This window comes from Ambystoma mexicanum, chromosome 3q (genome assembly GCF_040938575.1).
Source record: "Ambystoma mexicanum isolate Mex_15411 chromosome 3q, UKY_AmexF1_1, whole genome shotgun sequence".
Lineage (NCBI taxonomy): Eukaryota > Metazoa > Chordata > Amphibia > Caudata > Ambystomatidae > Ambystoma > Ambystoma mexicanum.
In genome coordinates this window covers 118361516-118383921 of record NC_090926.1, presented here as the reverse complement: position 1 = coordinate 118383921, position 22406 = coordinate 118361516, and the positions used below count along the sequence as shown (strand labels likewise).

At 45.6% G+C, this 22406-nt stretch overlaps 1 protein-coding gene and 1 long non-coding RNA gene across 4 annotated transcripts in view; one reads left to right on the top strand and one right to left on the bottom strand.

Moving 5' to 3' along the window:
- The window catches only part of LOC138582200 (uncharacterized), a 402442-nt gene that overhangs the window by 109855 nt on the left and 270181 nt on the right, over positions 1 to 22406 (bottom strand). The gene's annotated exons all lie outside the window — the stretch shown is intronic.
- Positions 1 to 22406, top strand: part of LOC138582199 (uncharacterized) — a 317260-nt gene that overhangs the window by 292511 nt on the left and 2343 nt on the right. Inside the window, exon 4 of one of the 2 annotated variants that reach the window (XM_069653274.1) lies at positions 9111 to 21303. The exons of the other annotated variant lie outside the window; for it this stretch is intronic. Coding sequence (XP_069509375.1) covers positions 12478 to 14133 — 1656 coding nt within the window. The 5' untranslated portion in view covers positions 9111 to 12477 and the 3' untranslated portion in view covers positions 14134 to 21303. Of the gene's footprint in view, positions 1 to 9110; positions 21304 to 22406 lie in introns of those variants that run through there. 2 annotated transcript variants of the gene reach the window in all.

Below are 22406 nucleotides of genomic sequence, written 5' to 3'. Positions count from 1 at the left end.
GGCGAGAACAACTATATCGCGAAGAGCAAGGTATATCACTCAGTCGCACGCAATATGCAGCCTATGAAAAGTACAGGCAGAACATGATAAAGTTGGAGGAAGAAAGGAGAGTGCACGAAAGGAAAGTGAAGAAGAGAGAAGATGAGGAAAGTAGAAGGGCAAAAGAACATAGAAATGAACGGATGAGGGAAGTAGATAAGGCTAGAGAGGAAGAGAAATGGAGGAGGAAGCATAGCGTAAACACAGGCAAAGGGCGAAAGATTTAGAATATTTGCAACGGGAAGTTAAAAAACCCAATCCTGTTGTAGACTGGGAAGACATAGAAGAGTTCTTTCCTGCAAGCGATGCGGTACCAGGTACAAGCAGGACAATTATTGATGATGACTTCGACACCAGAAGCATCGGGGAAGCGATTGATAAAATTTATGATGAGATGGGACTGGAACTAATCTCCCAAGAGGGAAAGGAAGATGAGTGCTTAAAGAGCACTCAGCTATATGACACTGAGGATGTCACCCAAAGTAGTGGGAGTAGGGGACGTTCCCTAGATAGACTAGAAGTTGGGCAGAAGGAAGATGATGCAAGAAGTTGTGTAAACTGGGAGTATTCAGAGTCTGACTCCGATGGGGAAGCGGAGGAAGTGATGCATGACGAAGGGAGACGGTGCAAAAAGCGGCTCCCAGGGAACCGAGAGGTACGATGGTCAGATGCTGGCGGGTCCATAAATAGGACACCGAAGTCTGCTGGACAGTCCAGCCGACATGAAGAAACACACCGCGGTCAGAGGGGGGTGTCAGCACCTGCCTATACAATTAGATTAAGGGCATTGCCAGCTAGACAGCAAGGCGGGAATGCCACCCCGGCAATAGACCAAGGAGGTATAGAGAAGGAAAAGGAGGATTGGGCATTCCAATTCCCACTGTTAGAAAAGGGGGAGCAAGACCGCAATATATTCCATGGCCACACATGGACCGAGAGAATCTTAAAAAGGAGCTTCCAATGTTGACATCAGGAGCTAGAAAAAATGACGGGGCGTCTCCCTAGCGATAGGGGACATCAAGGGTCTCCTAATTGATATACTCGGAGAAAGAGCAGATGATGTATGGAAAAGGGCAGGCTACCCTAGGGTAACCATAACTAACACCTCTCATGACGGAGCACCATTTAATAACTGTAGAGCAGCAGTATGGAAAGCGCTGCGTACGCTATATCCAGACACATCTGATACGGGAGCTATAATGACTCGAAAAATGAAAGAGTCAGAGGATCCGTTGCCTTATATCCAGAGTTTTCAAGACGCGTGGGTGCTCGAAACGCAGGAGTCATGGACGAAATCTATCCCTGTATTCTATCATATATTGTGCCAAGGGTTACCAGAACCGGTGCAAAAACAGCTAAAAAAATTGGTAGGAATAGAAGCTAAACCGTGGGCCGAAATCCATTTGACAATTGCACATTACTGTAGACCATGGGTGCACAACATACGGCCCGCGGGTCAGTTGCGGCCCGCCATGCCGTTTTGTCCGGCCCGCGAGGCACAAAGACTTTCCTAATGGAGGGCAGCCCGCAAGCAGCATCGGCCGCCCTCCATTAGGAAAGTCTTTGTTGTCTTTCGGGACATACAAAACACTGGCCCTCATTGGTTCAGTGCACACGAACCACGCAGCTCCTACGAGCCACGTAGTGCGTGTGTGCTGCACCAATGGAGGGCCAGCACTACGGCTGGCGTGGCCAGTAAGGCTTGATGCCGGAAGGCATTTCAGCCTTGCTTGCCACGCCAGCCGTAGTGCCAGAAGCCTCGCCAGCGTTCCAGCACGTCTGGTAAGTACATTGGGGGAGGGGGCTGGGCTGTATGTTGTGTGTGTGTGTCTGTCTCGGGTCCGCCCTGACCGTGTTTTTTGTTTTTGTATGTATGTTGAGATGCAGAGGTGGGGGGGGTGTGTTGGGTGTGTATGGGTGTGTTTGTATTTGTATGTCTGCAGTGTATGTTGAGATGCGGGGGTGGGGGGTGTCAGGTCTGCTTGAATGTGTTTGTGTGCAAGTGCAGTGTGTGTTGAGATGCGGAGTGGGTGTGTATGTGTCGGGTCTGCCTGAATGTGTTTGTGTGCAAGTTCAGTGTATGTTGAGATGCGGGGGTGGGGTGTGTGTCGGGTCTGCTTGAATGTGTTTGTGTGCAAGTGCAGTGTGTGTTGAGATGCGGAGGGGGTGTGTGTGTCGGGTATGCCTTAATGTGTTTGTGTGCAAGTTCAGTGTATGTTGAGATGCGGGGGTGGGGTGTGTGTCGGGTCTGCTTGAATGTGTTTGTGTGCAAGTGCAGTGTGTGTTGAGATGTGGAGGGGGTGTGGGGGTCGGGTCTGCCTGAATGTGTTTGTGTGCAAGTTCAGTGTATGTTGAGATGCGGGGGTGGGGTGTGTGTTGGGTCTGCCTGAATGTGTTTGTGTGCAAGTGGATTGTATGTTGAGATGCGGAGGGGGGGGTCGGGTCTGCCTGAATGTGTTTGTGTGCAAGTTCAGTGTATGTTACGATGCGAGGGTGGGGTGTGTGTCGGGTCTGCTTGAATGTGTTTGTGTGCAAGTGAAGTGTATGTTGAGATGAGGGGTGGGGTGTGTGTCGGGTCTGCCTGAATGTGTTTGTGTGCAAGTTCAGTGTATGTTGAGAAGCGGGGGTGGGGTGTGTGTCGGGTCTGCCTGAATGTGTTTGTGTGCAAGTGGATTGTATGTTGAGATGCGGAGGGGATGCTGGGGGGTCGGGTCTGCTTGAATGTGTTTGTGTGCAAGTTCAGTGTATGTTGAGATGCGGGGGTGGGGTGTGTGTCGGGTCTGCTTGAATGTGTTTGTGTGCAAGTGCAGTGTGTGTTGAGACGCGGAGGGGGTGTGGGGATCGGGTCTGCCTGAATGTGTTTGTGTGCAAGTTCAGTGTATGTTGACATGCAGGGGTTGGGTGTGTGTCAGGGCTGCTTGAATGTGTTGGTGTGCAAGTGCAGTGTGTGTTGAGATGCGGGGGTGGGGTGTGTGTCGGGTCTGCCTGAATGTGTTTGTGTGCAAGTGAAGTGTATGTTGAGATGTGGGGGTGGGGGGTCCGGGTCTGTATGCGTGCATGCTTGTGAGTTTGTTTGGCGAGTTGGGGGGTGGGGGGTTCAGGTCTGTATGGATGCATGGTGTATGCATGTGAGTTTGTATGGTGAGTTGGGGGTGGGGTCTGTATGGGTGCATGGTGTATGCTTGTGAGTTTGTGTGCTGAGCTGGGGGTGTGGGGGTTCGGGTCTGTATGGGTGCATGGTGTATGCTTGTGGGTTTGTGTGCTGAGTTAGGGGTGGGGGTTCGGGTCTGTATGGATGCATGGTGTCTGCTTGTGGGTTTGTGTGCTGAGTTGGGGGTGGGGGGTTCGGGTCTGTATGGGTGCATGGTGTATGCTTGTGGGTTTGCGTGCTGAGTTGGGGGTGGGGGGTTCGGGTCTGTATAGGTGCATGGTGTATGCTTGTGGGTTTGTGTGCTGAGTTGGGGGTGAGGAGTTCGGGTCTGTATGGGTGCATGGTGTATGCTTGTGAGTTTGTGTGCTGTGTTGGGGGTGGGTGGGTTTGGGTCTGTATGGGTGCATGGTGTATGCTTGTGGGTTTGTGTGCTGAGTTGGGGGTGGGGGTTCGGGTCTGTATGGGTGCATGGTGTATGCTTGTGGGTTTGTGTGCTGAGTTGGGGGTGGGGGGTTTGGGTCTGTATGGGTGCATGGTGTATACTTGTGGGTTTGTGGGCTGAGTTGGGGGTGGGGGGTTCGGGTCTGTATGGGTGCATGGTGTATACTTGTGAGTTTGTATGGTGAGTTGGGGGTTGGGTCTGTATGGGTGCATGGTGTATGCTTGTGAGTTTGTGTGCTGAGTTGGGGGTGGGGGGGGTTCGGGTCTGTATGGGTGCATGGTGTATACTTGTGAGTTTGTATGGTGAGTTGGGGGTGGGGGGGTTCGGGTCTGTATGGGTGCATGGTGTATGCTTGTGGGTTTGTGTGCTGAGTTGGGGGTGGGGGGTTCGGGTCTGTATGGTGCATGGTGTATGCTTGTTAGTTTGTATGCAGGGGTGGGGGGGTTGGGGTCTGTATGAGTATGTATGCATGGAGCATGCTTGGTGGCATGGGGCATAGTGTTTGCTTGAGGGGTGGGTGTCTTGGGGCATAGTGTTTGCTTGAGGGGTGGGTGTCTTGGGGCATAGTGTTTGCATGAGGGGTGGGTGTCTTGGGGCATAGTGTTTGCATGAGGGGTGGGTGTCATGGGGCATAGTGTTTGGTCGGGGAGTGGGGGCCATGGGGCATAGTGTTTGCTTGAGGGGTGGGGGCCTTGGGGCATAGTGTTTGCATGAGGGGGTGTCATGGGGCACAGTGTTTGCTTGAGGGGGGGTGTCTTGGGGCATAGTGTTTGCATGAGGGGTGGGGGCCATGGGACATAGTGTTTGGTTCTGGAGTGGGGGCCATGGGGCAAAGTGTTTGCTTGAGGGGTGGGGGCCTTGGGGCATAGTGTTTGCATGAGGGGTGGGAGCCATGGGGCATAGTGTTTGCTTGAGGGGTGGGGGCAATGGTGCATAGTGTTTAATAAAAATTAGGGGTTGAAAAAGCCTCCTGCCACGCCACGCCACGCCTACTGCCCCACCCACATTTACTTTTCGGCCCACTATAGCCATCATGTAGGGGACGTTCGGCCCTCTGTCAAAATCAGTTGTGCACCCCTGCTGTAGACTGTTGCAAGAAAAGAATCGGAAGAAAGAGGCAACGCGTAAGGGAGAAGAGGCGAAGCTAGTGCATAGCAAGTTCTCAAAGTATGCTCTCGAGGGAGCCATGCTAACAAGCCCAGCCGAATCGAGTGCACAGTGTGCAACTAACCCGCCACAGACTAATCAGGGTAACGTGGGATTTTACCCGAGAGGAAGGGGATTTGGAGGAAGAGGATGGCAGAGTAATCAGGGAGGGTTTAGCGGTAACCAAGGAGGTTTACAGAATGTTCAAAATGGTCCCCAGAGCGCACCGATGGGCAGTCTGACTATGCCAGATGGACAGATGGCCCGACCACCGCCAGTGTGTTGGCTGTGTGGAGTGACAGGACATGTGGCGCGCATGTGCAGAAGCCAAAGCATGTTGCAGAACAACCAAGGGATGGGGCAGGCATGGTGAATCAACCCGCTACCCCACAACAGGGCAGTGCACAAAACTATACCGTGCAACAGCAGGCGGTTGGCTTGCTGCAAGGTGCACAGCAAGTGGTCCAACCACAGAACATGGAGAATGTACCACAGGGACAACCCCAGGAGACACTGCCACAAGTGGCTCAGGGCACTAATTCTGGTGGGGGAAACCCACAGGTATACAGTGGACCGAACCTATATATAAAATAGGACGGCTCACAGGGAACTCTGATGTGTTCTATCCTATCAGTGACACCAGACCCTAACAGAGTAAATATCACCATAGGGGGGAAAGAATATTCCTTCTTAGTTGACACGGGTGCAACGTGCTCGCGCATACGAGAAGGCAGGTTCTCCTTGTCCAGCGAGGCCATAGATACCCAGAGTTTTACTGGAGCTCATAGCAGAGTTCCCTTTACTGATGCACTCCCGGTCTCAGTGGGAGAGTGCGACATGAATGTACCTTTATTGTATTCTCGTCAATCCCCGGTGAATATCATGGGTCGGGACTTGATGACAAAGTTGAATATGACCATCTCGTTCACTGAGGATGGCATAGTGTGCTCAACCCCAGGAATGCATTATGCAAACATGTGCGAAATGATCAGAGCATACTCTGGACCTGCAGCTATGAGAGCTGTACCACTGGAGCCAGAAGTTTTTGCATATGGTATACGAGTGCTTATGGCGGGATTGCCAGGCCTCGCAGACAAACCTATGAGAACCCCTGATGAGTTTCTATTCAGGCCAAAAATACCCATGCACGAAGAGGAGGGACAAGTATTTCCATTAACAATACAATCTGCCGCGGTGCGAGGAAAGGTAGTATTAGTTGAAGGATATGATGATGAGGACAGACCATGGTGTGCGATTGTCGCCATCAAAGAAGGGTATCGAGTGACTGACGTCACCGATGATGATCTGTTCGAAGAACACCCTGACCTAGAAGAGAAATGGGTGGAAGTGAGTCTCATATTTTGGGTCAAAATGATCAAGCGGGAGGTGCCGCAGAAGATGATGTTAGCGCTAGTATGCCCGGAATATTTCAATGACGACATGGCCCGAGTGCCAGCCAAAGTATGGACTACAGGGCCTTATGATGTAGGTCTCCTGAAGGGGGCCGGCGAAGTAAAAATTAAATTGAAACCATGAGCAATTCTGCCACGGGCACGACAGTATCCCATCCCATGTCCAGAGAAGCAGATGAAGGGACCGCAAAGACAATCTCTGCCATGATGGAGCAGGGCATCCTAGTGACGTCAGAATCACTGTGCAACATGGTGATTTATCCTGTCAAGAAATCAAAGGGAGGGTCCTGGCATTTAATCCAGGATTTACGAGCATTGAACGACATAGTCGAAGCCAAGTTCCCTCTAGTCCCTAATCCATCCACAATTTTGTGCAACATACCCACTGAGGCAAAATACTTCACGGTGATCGATTTGAAAAATGCATTTTTCTCGATTCCATTGCACCGTGACTCACAAGACCTGACATCATTTACTTTCAGACAAATGCACCTGAAAAGTACGAGGTTGCCACAGGGGTATTGCGAATCTCTGTCCATTTTCAACCGAGTCCTGCAAATGGGCCTAAGCAATATTGTGGTGGACAGTGTTGTTTTGCAGTATGTAGATGACATTCTAATCTGCAGCATCACTGAAGAGCAATGCTGACATGACTCTGTCCAGCTATTGACTATATTAGCTGAGAAGGGATACAAAGTGGACAAGGACAAGTTGCAGTACTGCCAACAGGAGGTGTTGTACATAGGGCAACTAATCTCACATGAGGGGAAAAAGGTAACTCCAGAAAGGGCTGAGACCATCACGAACACGGCCAAGCACGCAAATGCAAAGCTTCCTAGGCCTGTGCAACTATGTCAGAGCATGGACCTTTGACTACAGCTCATATACCAAGCCCTTGTTACATGCCCTTAAAAAGGCCCAGGCGACGAGAGAAGAAATTGAATGGAATGAAGAAATGGAGAAAGGGTTTACAGAACTCAGGGGGGCAATTTGTAAGGCCCCAGTCCTCGGGATTCCTAATTATGCTGAGGAATTCTATCTGTTTTCTCATACTGATGGCAATCTTATGACGGCAGTGCTCGCGCAGCGAACCTCGCTGGTGTATAAACCCTTAGCATATTACAGCAGGAGTTTGGACTCGGTCATGAATCTGCTGCGTTGAGAAGGCGTCATCCATTGTGATGGGGTGCTCCATGACACTATATGTTGAACACTCACTATTCGTCATACTAGAGAAGCCAAAGGGCACGCTGACTTCTCAGAGAGCATCAGCCTACGAGGTGATTATCTCGAATCCATCGTTCAAAGTAGTGCGATGCAAAACTGTGAACCCTGCTACGTTCATAGCTGAGCCAGTCACAGAGGGAGAACCTATACACGACTGTGCGAACTATGAGATATTCTATGATGAGATCCCCAGGGTAAAGGAAAATGCCCTTGCGAGTGGGGAGATCGTCTTTATTGACGGGTCTTCGAGAATTGACCAAGAAGACGGACAAAGGTATACAGGCGTGACCGTGATCAAACACATGGCGAATGGAGAGTTCCAAGTACTTGTCAGTGCACGAATACCATCTCATTATTCTGCACAGGCTGCAGAACTAGTGGCATTGATACTCGCCATTGAGAATCACGCAGACCAGGAAGTGACAGTGTACAGTGACTCCGCCTATGTGACGTCAACAGTGCACGCACGACTGGCGCGCTGGAAAAGGAGGGGCTACCTCAGAGCAGACGGCACGCCAGTGCTGCACGCAGCCCTGTTGGACAGGCTGATAAAAGCACTACAGCTCCCAGTGGGCATAGCGGTCGTAAAATGCGCTGCTCATACCAAGGGGACAGAATACTTGTCACGTGGGAATCATGAAGCGGACACGGAAGCCAAACGTATGGCATCCAAAGCTGAAACAATCATGGACGTGGATGTGGCACGTACCCATGAGAGAATGATGGTAGCACGAGCCATACCAGAAGCCTATAGTAATATGGGGCAGTCTCAGTTAATGGAGCTCCAGGGGGAGGCACCTCAGGAGGAGAAAAATCTGTGGAAGCATCAAGGGTGTTCTTTAAACCCCTCAGATGGAATGATGGCAAGACAGCACTGGTAAACCAGTAATGCCTGTCACCCTTCTAAAAGTAGCGCTAGAACAGCTTCGCTACCCCATACACATGTCAAGAGAAAATCTTGCCGCAACGCTCGCCGAAGACTGGTTTATACCGAATTTAATAGAGCATGTTGCATTCTTTATGGTAAACTGCATTGTCTGCCAACAATTTACCTCTGGACACACTTTAAAAGTAGTGAGAGGAGTCATCCACAGACCAAATGGACCTTTCCAGCACCTTCATATTGATTATGTCGATATGATTCAGGTGGGTAATGGGTACAGGTATTTACTTGTGGTGGTGTGTCCCTTTTCTAGGTGGGTAGAAGCAGGTCCCTGTGCACACCCTGACGCTCCCTGTACTGCTAAGTTCCTGGTGAGGGAGGTTTTCCCTAGATGGGGGGTGTGCGAGGTAATGAGATCAGATAATGGGGCTCATTTCGTGAACGTAGTGTTCGAACAGATTAGCTTGTTGCTTGGTATAAAGCACAAGTTCTCGTCGGCGTATCATCCAGAGGGAAATGGGATATGTGAACGAATCAACGGCTTGCTCAAGGAAAGGATAGCCAAGTTGAAGCTCTAATTATGAAAGGGATGGATGCACTGCCTACCACTGGCGTTGTATGCGCTTCGGAACCAACCAGGCTCCGACCATCATCTCACGCCACACGAAATAGTTACTGGGAGAAGGATGAGGACTCCCCTTACCCCCCGAGACAGAGCTAGATATGATGCCCAGACAACTAGGGAGGTTCTAGGAGAAGAAATGAAAGCTTATCTGGACTGTCTCAAATCCAGTGCCACTGTCATTACAGGCCAACTGCAGCGACGGCGGGAAGGGGACAGCACGGCACAAACCACAACCACAACAGATAGTGCTGATGCAGGCGCAGCTCACAGCCTTTGTGCGCCTCTTGTCTTCCCTGAAGACAGCATCCTCGTGAGGAATTTTACAAGGAAAAGATGGAACGAGCCATGGTTTAATGGCCCTTTTATCATAGAGGACTGCACCCCGTCCGCTGTTAAGCTCGTGGGCAGAAGAGCCTGGACCTTCCTGAACGATATCAAGCCGTTCATAGGAGAGAGCACTCCTACTGCATCTACCGCTGAGGAATCCACAGACAACGGGGAAGGGCCTCAGCACGTGCAAACAAGGTCTATGGCAAGGAAGAAGGATGCACGAGCAGAAGAGACAAACTAAAGAACTCGCTGTGAAAATTGTGGCTGTACACTGAACTTTTCCTCCAAGCACTGAATGAGATACAAGACTTTCAAACGAACGCAATGTGCAGCTGAAACTGCAGGCTAAAGAAGGAAAACGCATATTCTGAAACTGCAGTGACACAGGTAGCTTGATCACGTTGAGCCACAATGCATTGAACATGAACTCTCAGACTCTAATAAACAGTAAAATAGGACACTCCTGTAAACTAAAACCATTATCCTGAAGCATCCAGTATCAAGACTTTGTTCACGGACATATGATTCACCCCAGCAGAAGTCTTAAGTGGGATGTACTCACCCACTTTCAGTTAGTAATACTGACCTATCCATCACTCATAGGGAGAGAAACAAGTGTCACAGAATACATTCAAGATCCAGAAAATAAGAAGGTAATCAGGCAACTACTGACTGTCATCACAGAGGTCTTCGCCGAGTTGCCCGAACACAGTGAACAAAAGACTAATGCTCCCACCTCAAGCGGTCATTGATGAACTTACCTACTTTTTATTCTTTCGAATCATAGAGGAGTGCCCAGGACTGGTCGGGAGAACCACAGATACACTGACTCTCATCAGAGATCCCCATAAATAATGACTTCTTGAATCAAATATGGGGTAAATTGAATCATGTAGTAGCAATCCCCGCAGCAGGAAAGTGCAAGAACTGCTCACGACAACAAAAAAACTTGTGATCAGGACCCAGCAAAACAAAGCAAATGTCCCTGTCCCCTGCAGACACGCAGCAAGCCCACAACGTCCTGATTAGGCTAGTCACAGACTATCCAGAAATGGTGGGAAGGCCTGCTGATGTTGACGTTGTCACTTTCCTTAGAGATCCAGTCAATTTCCTACACATGAAGACCCTTCTCCATGGCATCATGCTCCAAGTGGAACTGTCCAACTTCCAGCGAGAATTCCTAAGGAGATTCCAGTGAGACCTTTCGCTGAGGGACAGATCAAGGAGACAAAGACTGATCACCCTGCAAGAAAGGCCTGTGACCTAAGAGCCAAAGAATCAGAGCAAATGTCATTAACACCTGAAGACAGTCGGTATCGATTCATGTTTTCTTTCATCTCATTGAAGACTTTCCAGAACTAGTGGGCAGACCCTGCAGCATTGATGTGCCCGCTTTTGTTAATGATCCAGCAAAAAATGCTCAATTGAACAGACTCCTGAGGGCTATTGCGTCACAACTAAGAAGCAACTCTGCACATCCACTGCTAAGAAGAGCCTTAGAAGGGGGAGATCCAAGATAAAACCTTTCATCATCCTCCCACCGGGAACAGAGCAAGGAAGCAAAGACATAGTTCTTCATGCTGCTAATGTAGGACAGATCGAGAAAAGCAAAATCGAGGATACCAACATCTTGGTCTCATTTTTCTTATTTTTTCTATTCCTTCATCATCGTTCCACAGTGGAGTAAATGAGGGAAAGAGAGACTGTTCAGCAACTCGACCTCGAAGGACTAAGTGAAAGGAACAGAGACACGAACTTCACAGCCGTGTTTACCTTTTTCAAACTTTTTCTTATTTTTTCCTACCTTCTCATTCACTTTTATTTTTATTTTTATTTTTTAAATATTTTATTTTTGCGTGATTTGTACCAAACCCATCCTTTCATGGTGTCACTGTGAACATTTTCCTGCATATCCTCAGGGCTAAGGCGAGTTGGAAGAGTGCCCTGGGAATGCGGTTCCCACAACAATACAGATTAAATATGATGTGCTGAAAACAATAGTCTAACCTTTTCCCATAGTCTAGCAAAGGAACTGTACTCCATACTCAGAGACTATCATCATCACTCGCAAGAGGGGGGACATTGAACAGCACTTGTCACTTTAGTGTTTACTGAACATTTGAGCGACGAGATTAGAATAAGAAGAAAAATAAACTATTGACTATGGACTTGTTTGAAATGGGGGTCCAAAACAGTAACGTAGTCGTGCCACCAGCGGAAGGGCGCACCCGGTTTCCTGGAAGGAGATGCTTAAGCTGCCTTTCAAAGCCATTATATGTATATGCAAAGTGATTATTGTAGTATTTTTGTCTCTATCAGAACTGCATTTTGTATTGGTGCACGAAGAGTCCCAATGTCTGTGCATCCACCAGGTAATGAACGTCTGGGCCCCACAAAAGCACCCAGACCTTATATTGTCATCCCTGTTTCAAGAAAAACTAATGATAAAGCAAACGATTTATAGTTGAATGTAATTAGCAGTAATACGTATACACTTGAAGTAATGAATGGTGAGAAAAGCTGGAGACAGGGTCAGCACGGAATGAATGGTAATGCAGCACTGTCCACGGCACGCACCCATACACTGAGTGCACACAAACAAGGGCAAGAGTCAATGGCTACGCAACCGCAGGCCAAAACAACTGAAAGAGAAAAGTCACCCGTGGAACAAACAGCTCCAGAAAACAGGGAACCAAGCGAGAAACCAAACAGAGATGGCATAGCAAAATCCCTCAATAACACGGGGGAAGCCACGAAAGAACTCACTGAGAAAACACATGAGGTAGTCGAGTATGTGTTTCCGCTCATACTTAGAGCAAAGAAGCTACATGAGGAGCTGGGCAAGTAAACCACTGAGACAATAACAAAGAGCACGCCAGCTCCAACGCCAGAAGTAACTAATGAGCCACACTGCCACGTGGTGGGAGGATGATAAGCCAAATGTGGTGGGAGGAGTTCTACAAAAGAGTGCATGAGGGGAGGAAAAGAAATGCAAGCCCTTCCTCTGCTACTGCAGTGCAGGAAGTGAGACCTGCACCACCAAGGATAATACCTGAGAGACTACCTGAACGAAAGAGCAGCACAGACGCATTCATAGACATAGTAATAGCCAATTACAGAAAAATGTTAAGAATCAAGAGAAGCCCATATAAAACTGACAACGAACTAAACGATTACTTGGACAGCACAGCCCATCTTGGAAACAACATTTGGTACTGACACATGAAGGAAGTAGGACGAAGGCAATCAGAAGGAGAATGTTTCGTCTGTGCACTCTTGCCGTACAGCATGGGCAAGTCCAAAATCTTTGTGGCTGTAGAAATCGATGTCCCCACAGCACACTGTATGTCACACGTAGCGATGTGCAACACCAGAGGACAATTTATGGGAAGAGACGCCTCATTGATAAGGGCCAACGAAAAGGACTACCCTGATGAAGACAGGTTTGTCCAAGACATCAACACAAGAAACAGGGTGCACACCAAGAATCATGTGATTAGATATGAAAACCCTGAGGTCAAAGGATCAGGAATAAGGTGGGAAATAAACTCAAGACTGAACGTCCAAGGGAAAACGGCAGAAGAAGCTCAAATCTGGAAGAACCGAGGCCAAATGCAGATCTGGGGATCAGTAGTTTCCCCAGACGGTTGGGAAGAAGGAGTTGTAATCTGCCGAGCTTGGATGGTCCTTGGAGCCTGCCAAGAAGCAATAGAAAATTCACAAAGACTATGTAAACCACTATGGCCAAAATTGGTAAAGCTGTTAACGTGGGTCGAAGACAGAGGAGGCCCCCTGCAAATAGTACCGCTGGAAAACCGGAAACTGTGCTTTAGAAGTAATGGCACGAGGAAAATGGGGGAGAACCAAAACTGCGGACGAATATATGAAGCCCCAGGGATGTCGCAAGGAACCACAGTCCTGATGGACCATTACTGGGCATGTGGATCCAAGGCCTACATAAGACTACAGAGGAACTGGGGAGGCATATGCACACTGGTGAACATCCACATTGCTGCACTAGTGATTCCAAAAAATGAACTGAATTTGGACAGTTTCCCGAAAGCAGATGCTCACCTGAGGAAAAGGAGGTCTGTGGAACTAATGTCAAGGATGAAGAGAGAGAATTACTTCTCTGCCAAATCAGAGGACGCATTTTATGCCATTCCCTACGAACACAGGCTGTTTAGCCTGACTTCATCCGTATTTACAACAATACTCTTGCCGCATATCCAGGTTGGTGCAAACACCAAGTGGTTGCTGATAAGAAGATGGGAATCAGTGCAGACCATCAATACCACCATAAAAGGATTCAACGCGATCATAGAAGAACTAAGAGCAGTCCGGCTGATGACTCTCCAGAACATATATGTGCTTGACATGATCACAGCGATGGATGGAGGTGTTTGTGCAAACATTGGAGAATCATGTTGCACTTTTATACCATCACACGACGAAGAAAATGGAACCCTTACAGAGGCCATAAGCATGTTGACAACCCTGAAGAACCAGATGATCGATAAAACAGATGAAGTGGAAGACGACAGCTGGTTTGGAAACCTATTCTCATGGGTCCCACAATGGATGGCTGACATATTCAAGTTTCTGGGAGCCTTGCTAGCAATGGTGCTGCTAGGAATCTGTGTTATCAAGAGAATCATCAGACAGTGCCAGAAAACTGCAAAGAAGGCCATTTGGATGAAAATTATGGTCGATGTCGAGCCATGCTGGAAGCGTAGAGACCTGACAGATGAGGAGATAAAGGACTTTGTGAAGGCCAGTGAATTTTCACCAGAGGGAACAAAATTCACTTATCCCAAGAAACGAAGAGGTATGAAGGCAAATGGATTTACTGCAGTCCAAATGGACAATGCCAGTTGATGACCTGGAACAAAGATGAGCATGTGAGAACAGCAGGAAGCTTGAAAGGGGTAATAAAGATATGGACACCAGAATTGCATACTTTCACACCATCTTGTATAAACCCAGAAGACGATGAACAAGAATCTGAAGAATCAAAGAAACTGAATATAAAGGAGGAAGCAGAAGTGGTCGATGAACCAACCAGAGGGGTGAGTGTAGAGGAGGTCTCAGATATGACCTGCACCCCTGCCCCTCATTGCGAGTTGCCAGTAAAGTACTCGCCGAGGTACGTGACGTATGAGGAGCAAATGAACCAACAGAGAGCCGCACTGGGACTCTGCCCCATGTACATAAGGAGATCGGTACCGGTGAAGCAGCCATAACACGTCAACTCTGGGCAGCACGGTACCCTATCAGACAGCCGTACCAGCCGCTGATGCAACATGAGGAATACCTGCACACGGTCCACGAGGAGACCCCTAATGCCTTAATGGAAGGCCAATGGAAATAAACCAAGGGCCTGAGCAGCCCCGAGAACAATCAGAATTGGCTACTGAAAGCACGTATGCCAGTGTTAGTAACTGCAAGGATAATTATAACGGATACATGGGGGAGACACTGGTAAAACGTAAGAGAATGGTGCCATGAGACAAGATGGAAGCAACCGCCCTGTTGAATGTGTGTAAATAAGCTTGAAACGCAAGATGCTAAGAGGTCGATACTGCCTACAATGCTTAGTAGAAGAATAGAGCGGCAAGCGCCAACCATATATCTACCTCAATACAGCACAATGTACACTTGCGACTCCATTTTGTGAAAGCAGAAATGTACCCAGGCGGCCAAAGGCTTGACAGGATAAGTTTCGAAACTCAGCAAAGAGGCTCATGCCGGGGAAATCGAGATTGACCAGAGAAGGGGAGGTGAGCATGAGCTCACGAGACTCCAACTACAGAGCATACCAGCCCGCCCGTGAAGGTCAAGATAAGAGAGGCCCATGCAGGTGGCCAAGGGAACACGTAAATAAATGCACAAAAGGCTGGAAAATGAAGCAGATTCATGGTGAACCAACACGTGACCAGAAAGGCGCGAAGATGTACCACCGCCTGATGTCATCCAGAACCCGAGGATGCCATAACTTTTCCTGATAAGAGACTACAGATCCGAGGCCATACCCAGCCAACTAATTGACACATAGCCCTAAAACACTGATTGATGGAAGGGAGGAAGGGTGAATCTTGGGACACTAGGCACCTGGCTGTCTATTCTGCATGCTGCTAATTAAAATGGAGATTTATGTTTAGGGGTGTAACTTTGGAGAAAAAAGACCTAGGCTATTATGCCTTCGGTGTGGGCCGCACACCCCAAATTCCCACTTCGGGTTAATCGATTTCTCTTTGTTTCTTAATAAACTCAAAAGGCCAACTTTGGTGATTATTCAAAAATATAATCTTATTTAATGTTCAAAATTATGGATTCTTTAGGTACAAAAAAGTTTTGCGCTTAATTGGTTAAACATCACCAAAAAAGCTAATGCTGTCTGTTCAGGCAAAACAGAAAACCCATCCGGCTAATGCATTTTGGAGTTAATCCTTCTTCAGAGCCAGGTTGTTACTGTACTACACACATTATGATTGTTATATATTACAATATCCATTTGACATATCCACAATGTTCAGATCAAGGTCCAACAGTGCACCGTGCACAAACATTTAAAAAAAAAAAATAATTAAACAGGGCGCCCACAAGGACAGACAAATATGCAACATAAATTCGAGAGAAAGAAAAAACAAAAAGGAACAGAGGAATTTTCATCAATATGTATGCTCATTCCGAGGTATTTTTAGTCATATCAAGCATTTAATAACGTTTATCATACGTGTGATCTACAGTGTTTAGCACCGTGACCCCTCGTGTTGATTGAAATGGTAAATATTCTAACTTTCAATGTAAACCTTAACATGCTAAGGTGCATAATGGCCGGTATACTTAGTGCTAATACCATGTGACTATGCATTACGATGTGTATTTTGTGTCACTGACCTGTTAGCCAAGATATGCAAAAAAACGCAGTTTGTGCGCGTGTTGAATTCTTCCAAATAACACTGCCTGACATGGAGAGACCAAACGTGTTATCTTCTGTCATCCTTCTTTTACACTGACATTAGTATTTAATGCGATCGGAGATCGCGCATCTTCATTCTGTCTACACATCTTACCTAGAGTGCAGCAGGCAGCGTCCTGCTCTGTCTTCTACGAATGGCGTCTGATACTCGCGGTTCGTGGCATTGCCCTAGGCAACGTTAGGTAAACATTATGGCCGTGCGTATGCTTAAGTGTCGGCCATATTGGTTGTGGCAAACACAGTTCAATTCAATTGCTTGTAATTGTACGTGTGCCGCAGTCTGCACTACGTACTGATGTTTAGGAATATGTTTATCCGTGCCTCTCTATATCAATATATCAACTTATGTGTTAACACTGAGTGTACTAAGGCTTGTGAAAGCACGTGGTATCGAAGTTAACGGCTGCTTTAGTATTAGTATATGAGTACTTTAGTACTTCTATTGATGTTAAAAAATATGCACGAGTAAATTGTGAAAATAAACGTGTGTTAGGGTAAGATATGTGATACACGAAACCTAGATGCACAGTAAACGATTCATGTAGATATGTAATTATTGCATAAATCTGTGTACAGGAAAAAAGAAACTATAGACAGTGTCTATCTAAAAATTGGTGTGCTGCCACTGAACAATTATAGATTAGCAGTGTCCTCTCCAGTATTTTACAGACTGATTAAAAGCTGGACCAAACTGTTTCATAGCATAGTGCATATGCAGCATTGTGATATATGCTTACTTGATGAACATAGAACATTGCAATATTATTATTTTTTACATTACATGGTGAACAGCAGGCTTATTTATTACAAAAAGCAGTTTAGATCGAATTCCTCATTAAGTCCTTGCGGTGCCAAAGCTTCTAGGCGATCTATCCAATAGGCTTCTCTTTGTTGTCTTCTTTTTTTCGAGTCTGTATGTGTATTTGGTGCTTCAAGAGTTTCCAAGACTTGGAACTTGACTTGGGAGATGTTATGTTGTTTTTCATTAAAGTGTCTTGCTACTGCTGAGTTGGTATTTCTATTTCTTATACATGACTTGTGCTCGTTAATCCGGATTCTCAATTTCCGTCCTGTTTCTCCAACATAGTAAAGTCTGCATGGACAACTTATGCAGTAAATGCAATTTTCAGTTTTGCAAGTTCCATAACTTTTTATTGCGATCTTCTCTCCCATGTATGGATGCAGGACTAGTCCCCCTTTAATGATGTTATTACAATTGCTGCAATTCAAGCATGGAAATGTTCCTGTTCTCTTTGGTTTACTCCTTTTGGTTCTAATGTCTCTTGTGTTGACAAGGAGATCCCTTAGGTAGCTTGATCTTTGGTAGGCAAAAGTTGGATTCTCTAGAAAGAGGGTTTTAGTTCTTTCATCACTTTTCAGTATTGTCCAATGTTTGTTTATGCATCTCCTGATCTGCATGCTTTGAGAAGAATATTTCGACACATATACCAGTGATGGAGATAGTTTTGTGTCCTTTGGCACAAGGGTACTAGCTCTTGTTATGGCTTGTACCTTCACTTTTGCTGCCTGTAGGTCTTCATTCGGGTGTCCCCTTTCTTTAAGTTTTCTACTTAGTTTCTCTAGCTCTTGTTCGCATTCTCTTTCATCACTGATGATTCTTTTTAGTCGCAGCATTTGTCCATAGGGTAATATTTTCAAGGTGTTCTGTGGATGGAAACTCATGCGATGTAATAAATTATTTCTGCCGGTGGGTTTAGTAAACAAAGAAGTAGTGATCTGTTGGTTGTGTACATTGATTTTAATATCCAGATAATGTATTCCTGGGTTACCAATTTCTGAGGTGAATTGAATTTGTGGATCAACACTGTTAATGTAAATCATGAAATCGTCAAGTGACTCTCTTGTTCCTTGTCAAATGCCAAATATGTCGTCTATGTAACGTACCCATTTTTTCAATTTGTTTTGCCATTCAGGTTTTTGTTTGCAAGATATGGGTCATCTCAAATTGATACATAAACGCATTTGCGTAAGCTGGTGCCATTGTGGCTCTCATGGCTGTTCTGGAGGTTTGGATGTAGAATTCTTTGTTATGTTCAAAGTAAGAGTTCATTGAAATAAAGGAGAGTAGTGACAAAATAAATTCCTTCACTGCTCCTATCTCTTCTTCCTGTAGAAGGAGCCACTCTACGGCCTCCTGCCCCAGATGATGAGGGATACTTGTGTAAAGGTTTACCACATCTATAGTGAAAAGATTGTCATTTTCTGTGAGTTGTACTTCTTCTATGATATTCACGAAGTGTGTGCTGTCTTTCACATACGTTGATGTTTTCTGTATTAAAGGTTTGAGAAAAAAGTCAATATAGGTGCCTAATGGTTGCAGAATCCCGCCTGTGGCAGCTACTATTGGTCTTCCAGGTGGGTTAATGAGACTCTTATGAATTTTGGGCAGCAAGTAGAAGTGAGGTATGTTGGGTTTCAAGTTGAGTAGAAATGCCTTCGTTTTGCTTGTTATCATATCTCTTTCTTCTGCTTTGACAAGGAGTTCTTCTAAATCTTTTAGTATCTCCATGGTCGGGTCATGATCTATTTTTGAGTAAACGTTGTGGTTGTGCAATTGTCTCTCACATTCATTTTCATAATCTGAGGTGTTTAGTAAAACTAATGCGCCCCCTTTGTCGGCTGGTCTTATAGTGATCTTTTCATCAGAGTATAAGTTTTGGACAATTGACATCTATCCTCTACTGAGGTTTCTGTTCTTCGTTGCTCCATATTTGATCTTTTTGAGATCTGCTGGAACCATTTTTTCAAAAATGTCGATTGCTGGAACACTAATTGGTGGAGAAAAAGTACTCTTAGGTTTGAATTCAACCAAATCTGATGGTTCTGTTGTAGAGTCAGTATTTTCCATTTCTGCAAAGAAAACTTTAAGTTTTAGTTTTCTGGTCAATTTGTGTAACTCTACTTTAGTGTTGAATAGGTTGGTATTATAAGTGGGTACACATTTGAGACCTTTCTGTAGAACTTCTTCAACTTGTTTGGTAAGTGTTCTATTTGAAATGTTCACTACTAGGTTGTTCGTGCTTGAAATCTCGTTTGCACTCCGGTGCCCTTTCCTCTTGCCCCTCCTCGTTCAATTTTCCTTGTTGGTTGTCTAAAAAAGACGTTTGTCGTGATGGTGCACTGGTACTGGGAGTCGCCCCACTGGTGCCGCTCCCTCCTTCTGCTCTTTGTTCCTGAGTTTGCGAGGTCTGTTCGTCTCTGTTGGAGTCTGTGTCTGAACTGTTGTTTTCCGAGTTCGGGTTAGGGTTACGTGGTCTCTGAGGTTGATTTTGAAATGTATCTGCCCATGTGTAGACTTCGTCTCGCAAATAATCTAACGTGTCTCTCCTGAATTTCCTTATTTTTCTTGCTTCCAGATCTGTTTTGTATCCCTCTAACCTTATATTAATGTCTACTAGTATTTCGTCCAATGACTCCTTGCTTGTAAGTTCAGCGATTTCTGCAGATAAAGTTTGTATCTCTTGTTCTAGGGTCTGTAGATTAACAGAAAGTTCTTTGATTGTAAGTAAGATCAGGTCGAGTGAACATTTATTAAGGATCTGCTCCCATTTTTGCACGAACTCCTTACTTTCTTTGCATAAGGTAGGCTTAAGTCCAATTCTTAAGTCTCTTGGTATCCTTTGTGCCTTGTAATAACGGCCTAGTGTCAATGCATGCAATTTACGATTTATCATTTTTCTAATGGTGTATTCAAGTTGTTTTATCCTTCTGTTAGGATCTGCGTCCTTTAGTGTGCTACTGGTTTCCTTAATCAAACCTAGGATTTTGTTTGCCTCCTCTGCTGAAAAGCCTAAAGTTGTGGCTCTTGTGTCAGTTAGTTTTTCAATTTCCTCATATGACATAGTCGCGTGCAGACTCTCAATATTACACAGAAGTGAAAATAATGGTGAAAAGAGAGAGGCGAGAGTGCACAGCTTTTTTACTGATAATTTCCTTTTGTTCTAGTAGTTCATGATCCTGTAGATTCGTTTGTTAGTGGGGTGCAGCCCACTATCTTGTGCCACCATGTAGGGCACAGAAAGTAAACATGGAGAAAAAAGACCTAGGCTATTATGCCTTCGGTGTGGGCTGCACACCCCAAATTCCCACTTCGGGTTAATCGATTTCTCTTTGTTTCTTAATAAACTCAGGCCAACTTTGGTGATTATTCAAAAATATAATCTTATTTAATGTTCAAAATTATGGATTCTTTAGGTACAAAAAAGTTTTGCGCTTAATTGGTTAAACATCACCAAAAAAGCTAATGCTGTCTGTTAAGGCAAACCAGAAAACCCATCCGGCTAATGCATTTCGGAGTTAATCCTTCTTCAGTGCCAGGTTGTTACTGTACTACACACATTATGATTGTTATATATTACAATATCCATTTGACATATCCACAATGTTCAGATCAAGGTCCAACAGTGCACCGTGCACAAAAACAAGTTTTTTAAATGTATTTTATTAAACAGGGCCCCACAAGGACAGACAAATATACAACATAAATTCGAGAGAAAGGAAAAACAAAAAGGAACACAGGAACTATCATCAATGTGTATGCTCATTCCGAGGTATTTTTAGTCATATCAAGCATTTAATAACGTTTATCATACGTGTGATCTACAGTGTTTAGCACCGTGACCCCTCGCGTTGATTGAAATGCTAAATATTCTAACTTTCAATGTGTAACTTGCCCAATCACAATGGGCCATGTAATCTAGGGTCCTATAGACACTGTAACCAATGAGACGTCGTACTTGTAGTGACGTCAATCACGTGTGTTGTTGAGGGATGGGCATAGACGTCCACCCGATAAGAGTCATCCAATCCACTCGCTTTATTTCCATATACAGATATACCACCTATACTTAAGTTACCTTTCCCAACCAATTATATTGCCTGATCATTTTTTGTAGAATTAGACGTCAATGATGATGAATTTTGCCCATAAAAGAGGCTGTTTGACTGACGTTTGGGGAAGTCGGGGTGAGGCAGGTGTTCGTGATGCTGCTGATTTCCATTTGCTAATGTGTGTACCATTAAACGGACTTCCCTTTGCCAATTAATTGAGTCTTGGTTATTGAATCTTGTTGGAGTATGTGAATCCTGCACTCTGTCCTCACATGGTGCAGCTATCTTGTATAACTGGTTTTCGAGGGTGAGTACTGACCAATGGGCCCGTCAGTAATTTCCTCTCCTCGTCAAAAGGTATAAAAGGGAAAAAAATGAAAACGCGCTCCAGGAAGGTAGTGCCGAGACCAAAATAGTTTCTCTAGGTCCGGCATGAGGCTGAATCAGAAAATATATATTATTGTGTTCAGTTGTAAATAACAAAAAGTTGCCTTGTTGTGACTTTTTGAGTTGCTGCTGTGTAAGTTTCAAATGGTCATTTTAGACAATCCTTTCTCTCCTCCACTCATTATCCATAATCTAGATCTTATAAATTCCTTATCCTATCAGTTGGCAGAGGTCAGCCTTCTGAGGGGGAAGGGAGGGCAAAGATAAATGTCCAATCTGATGCTTGGGTAAATGGGTTGGCACTGCATAAATATTCATAATGTGGATGGTGTCATAGGTCCTATATAATGTCAATACTCTATGACACTGGAGTGGGGACACTTGCTGGCATTTGCTGAACTCTTTTGCTGGAGTCTTTCACTTGGAAGGCTGGGAGTATCATCGGAGGGAGACAGCTTAAATCCTGACTGGGCTCTGCTGTGAATAGCTGGGCTATCCTTGCCTGAGGTGTGAGCTGACTCCTACCTGTTCCCAAAAGAGGGTCTCATACCTGGCTGGCCTCCCGAGCTACTAAATGTGTGGGGGGAAACTACCTGCATCAATCCTTTCCGTTAACTGTGGATGGGGCAAAACTGTGTAGACCCTTAGCACATTTGATTACAAATAATTCATTAATACCCCTAGAGAAAAGATTACACAATGATTCTTATTAAAATTCTAAATTAACAAATCTCATTCCCAGTGTGCTTTAACCACTATAGCCTATAAAGTAATTAGGTAACCCTATTGTTCCTGTAACCCCAGACTTTTCTGACAGAAGAGGGGTGTCGCTGGTCCCAAAACGAAAATCCCAAAACCCTGCCTTTTAATTGAACGTGCTGTGTCCCAAAACGAATTTTCTCATTGATTCCATTTCCCATAACCCTGCCTT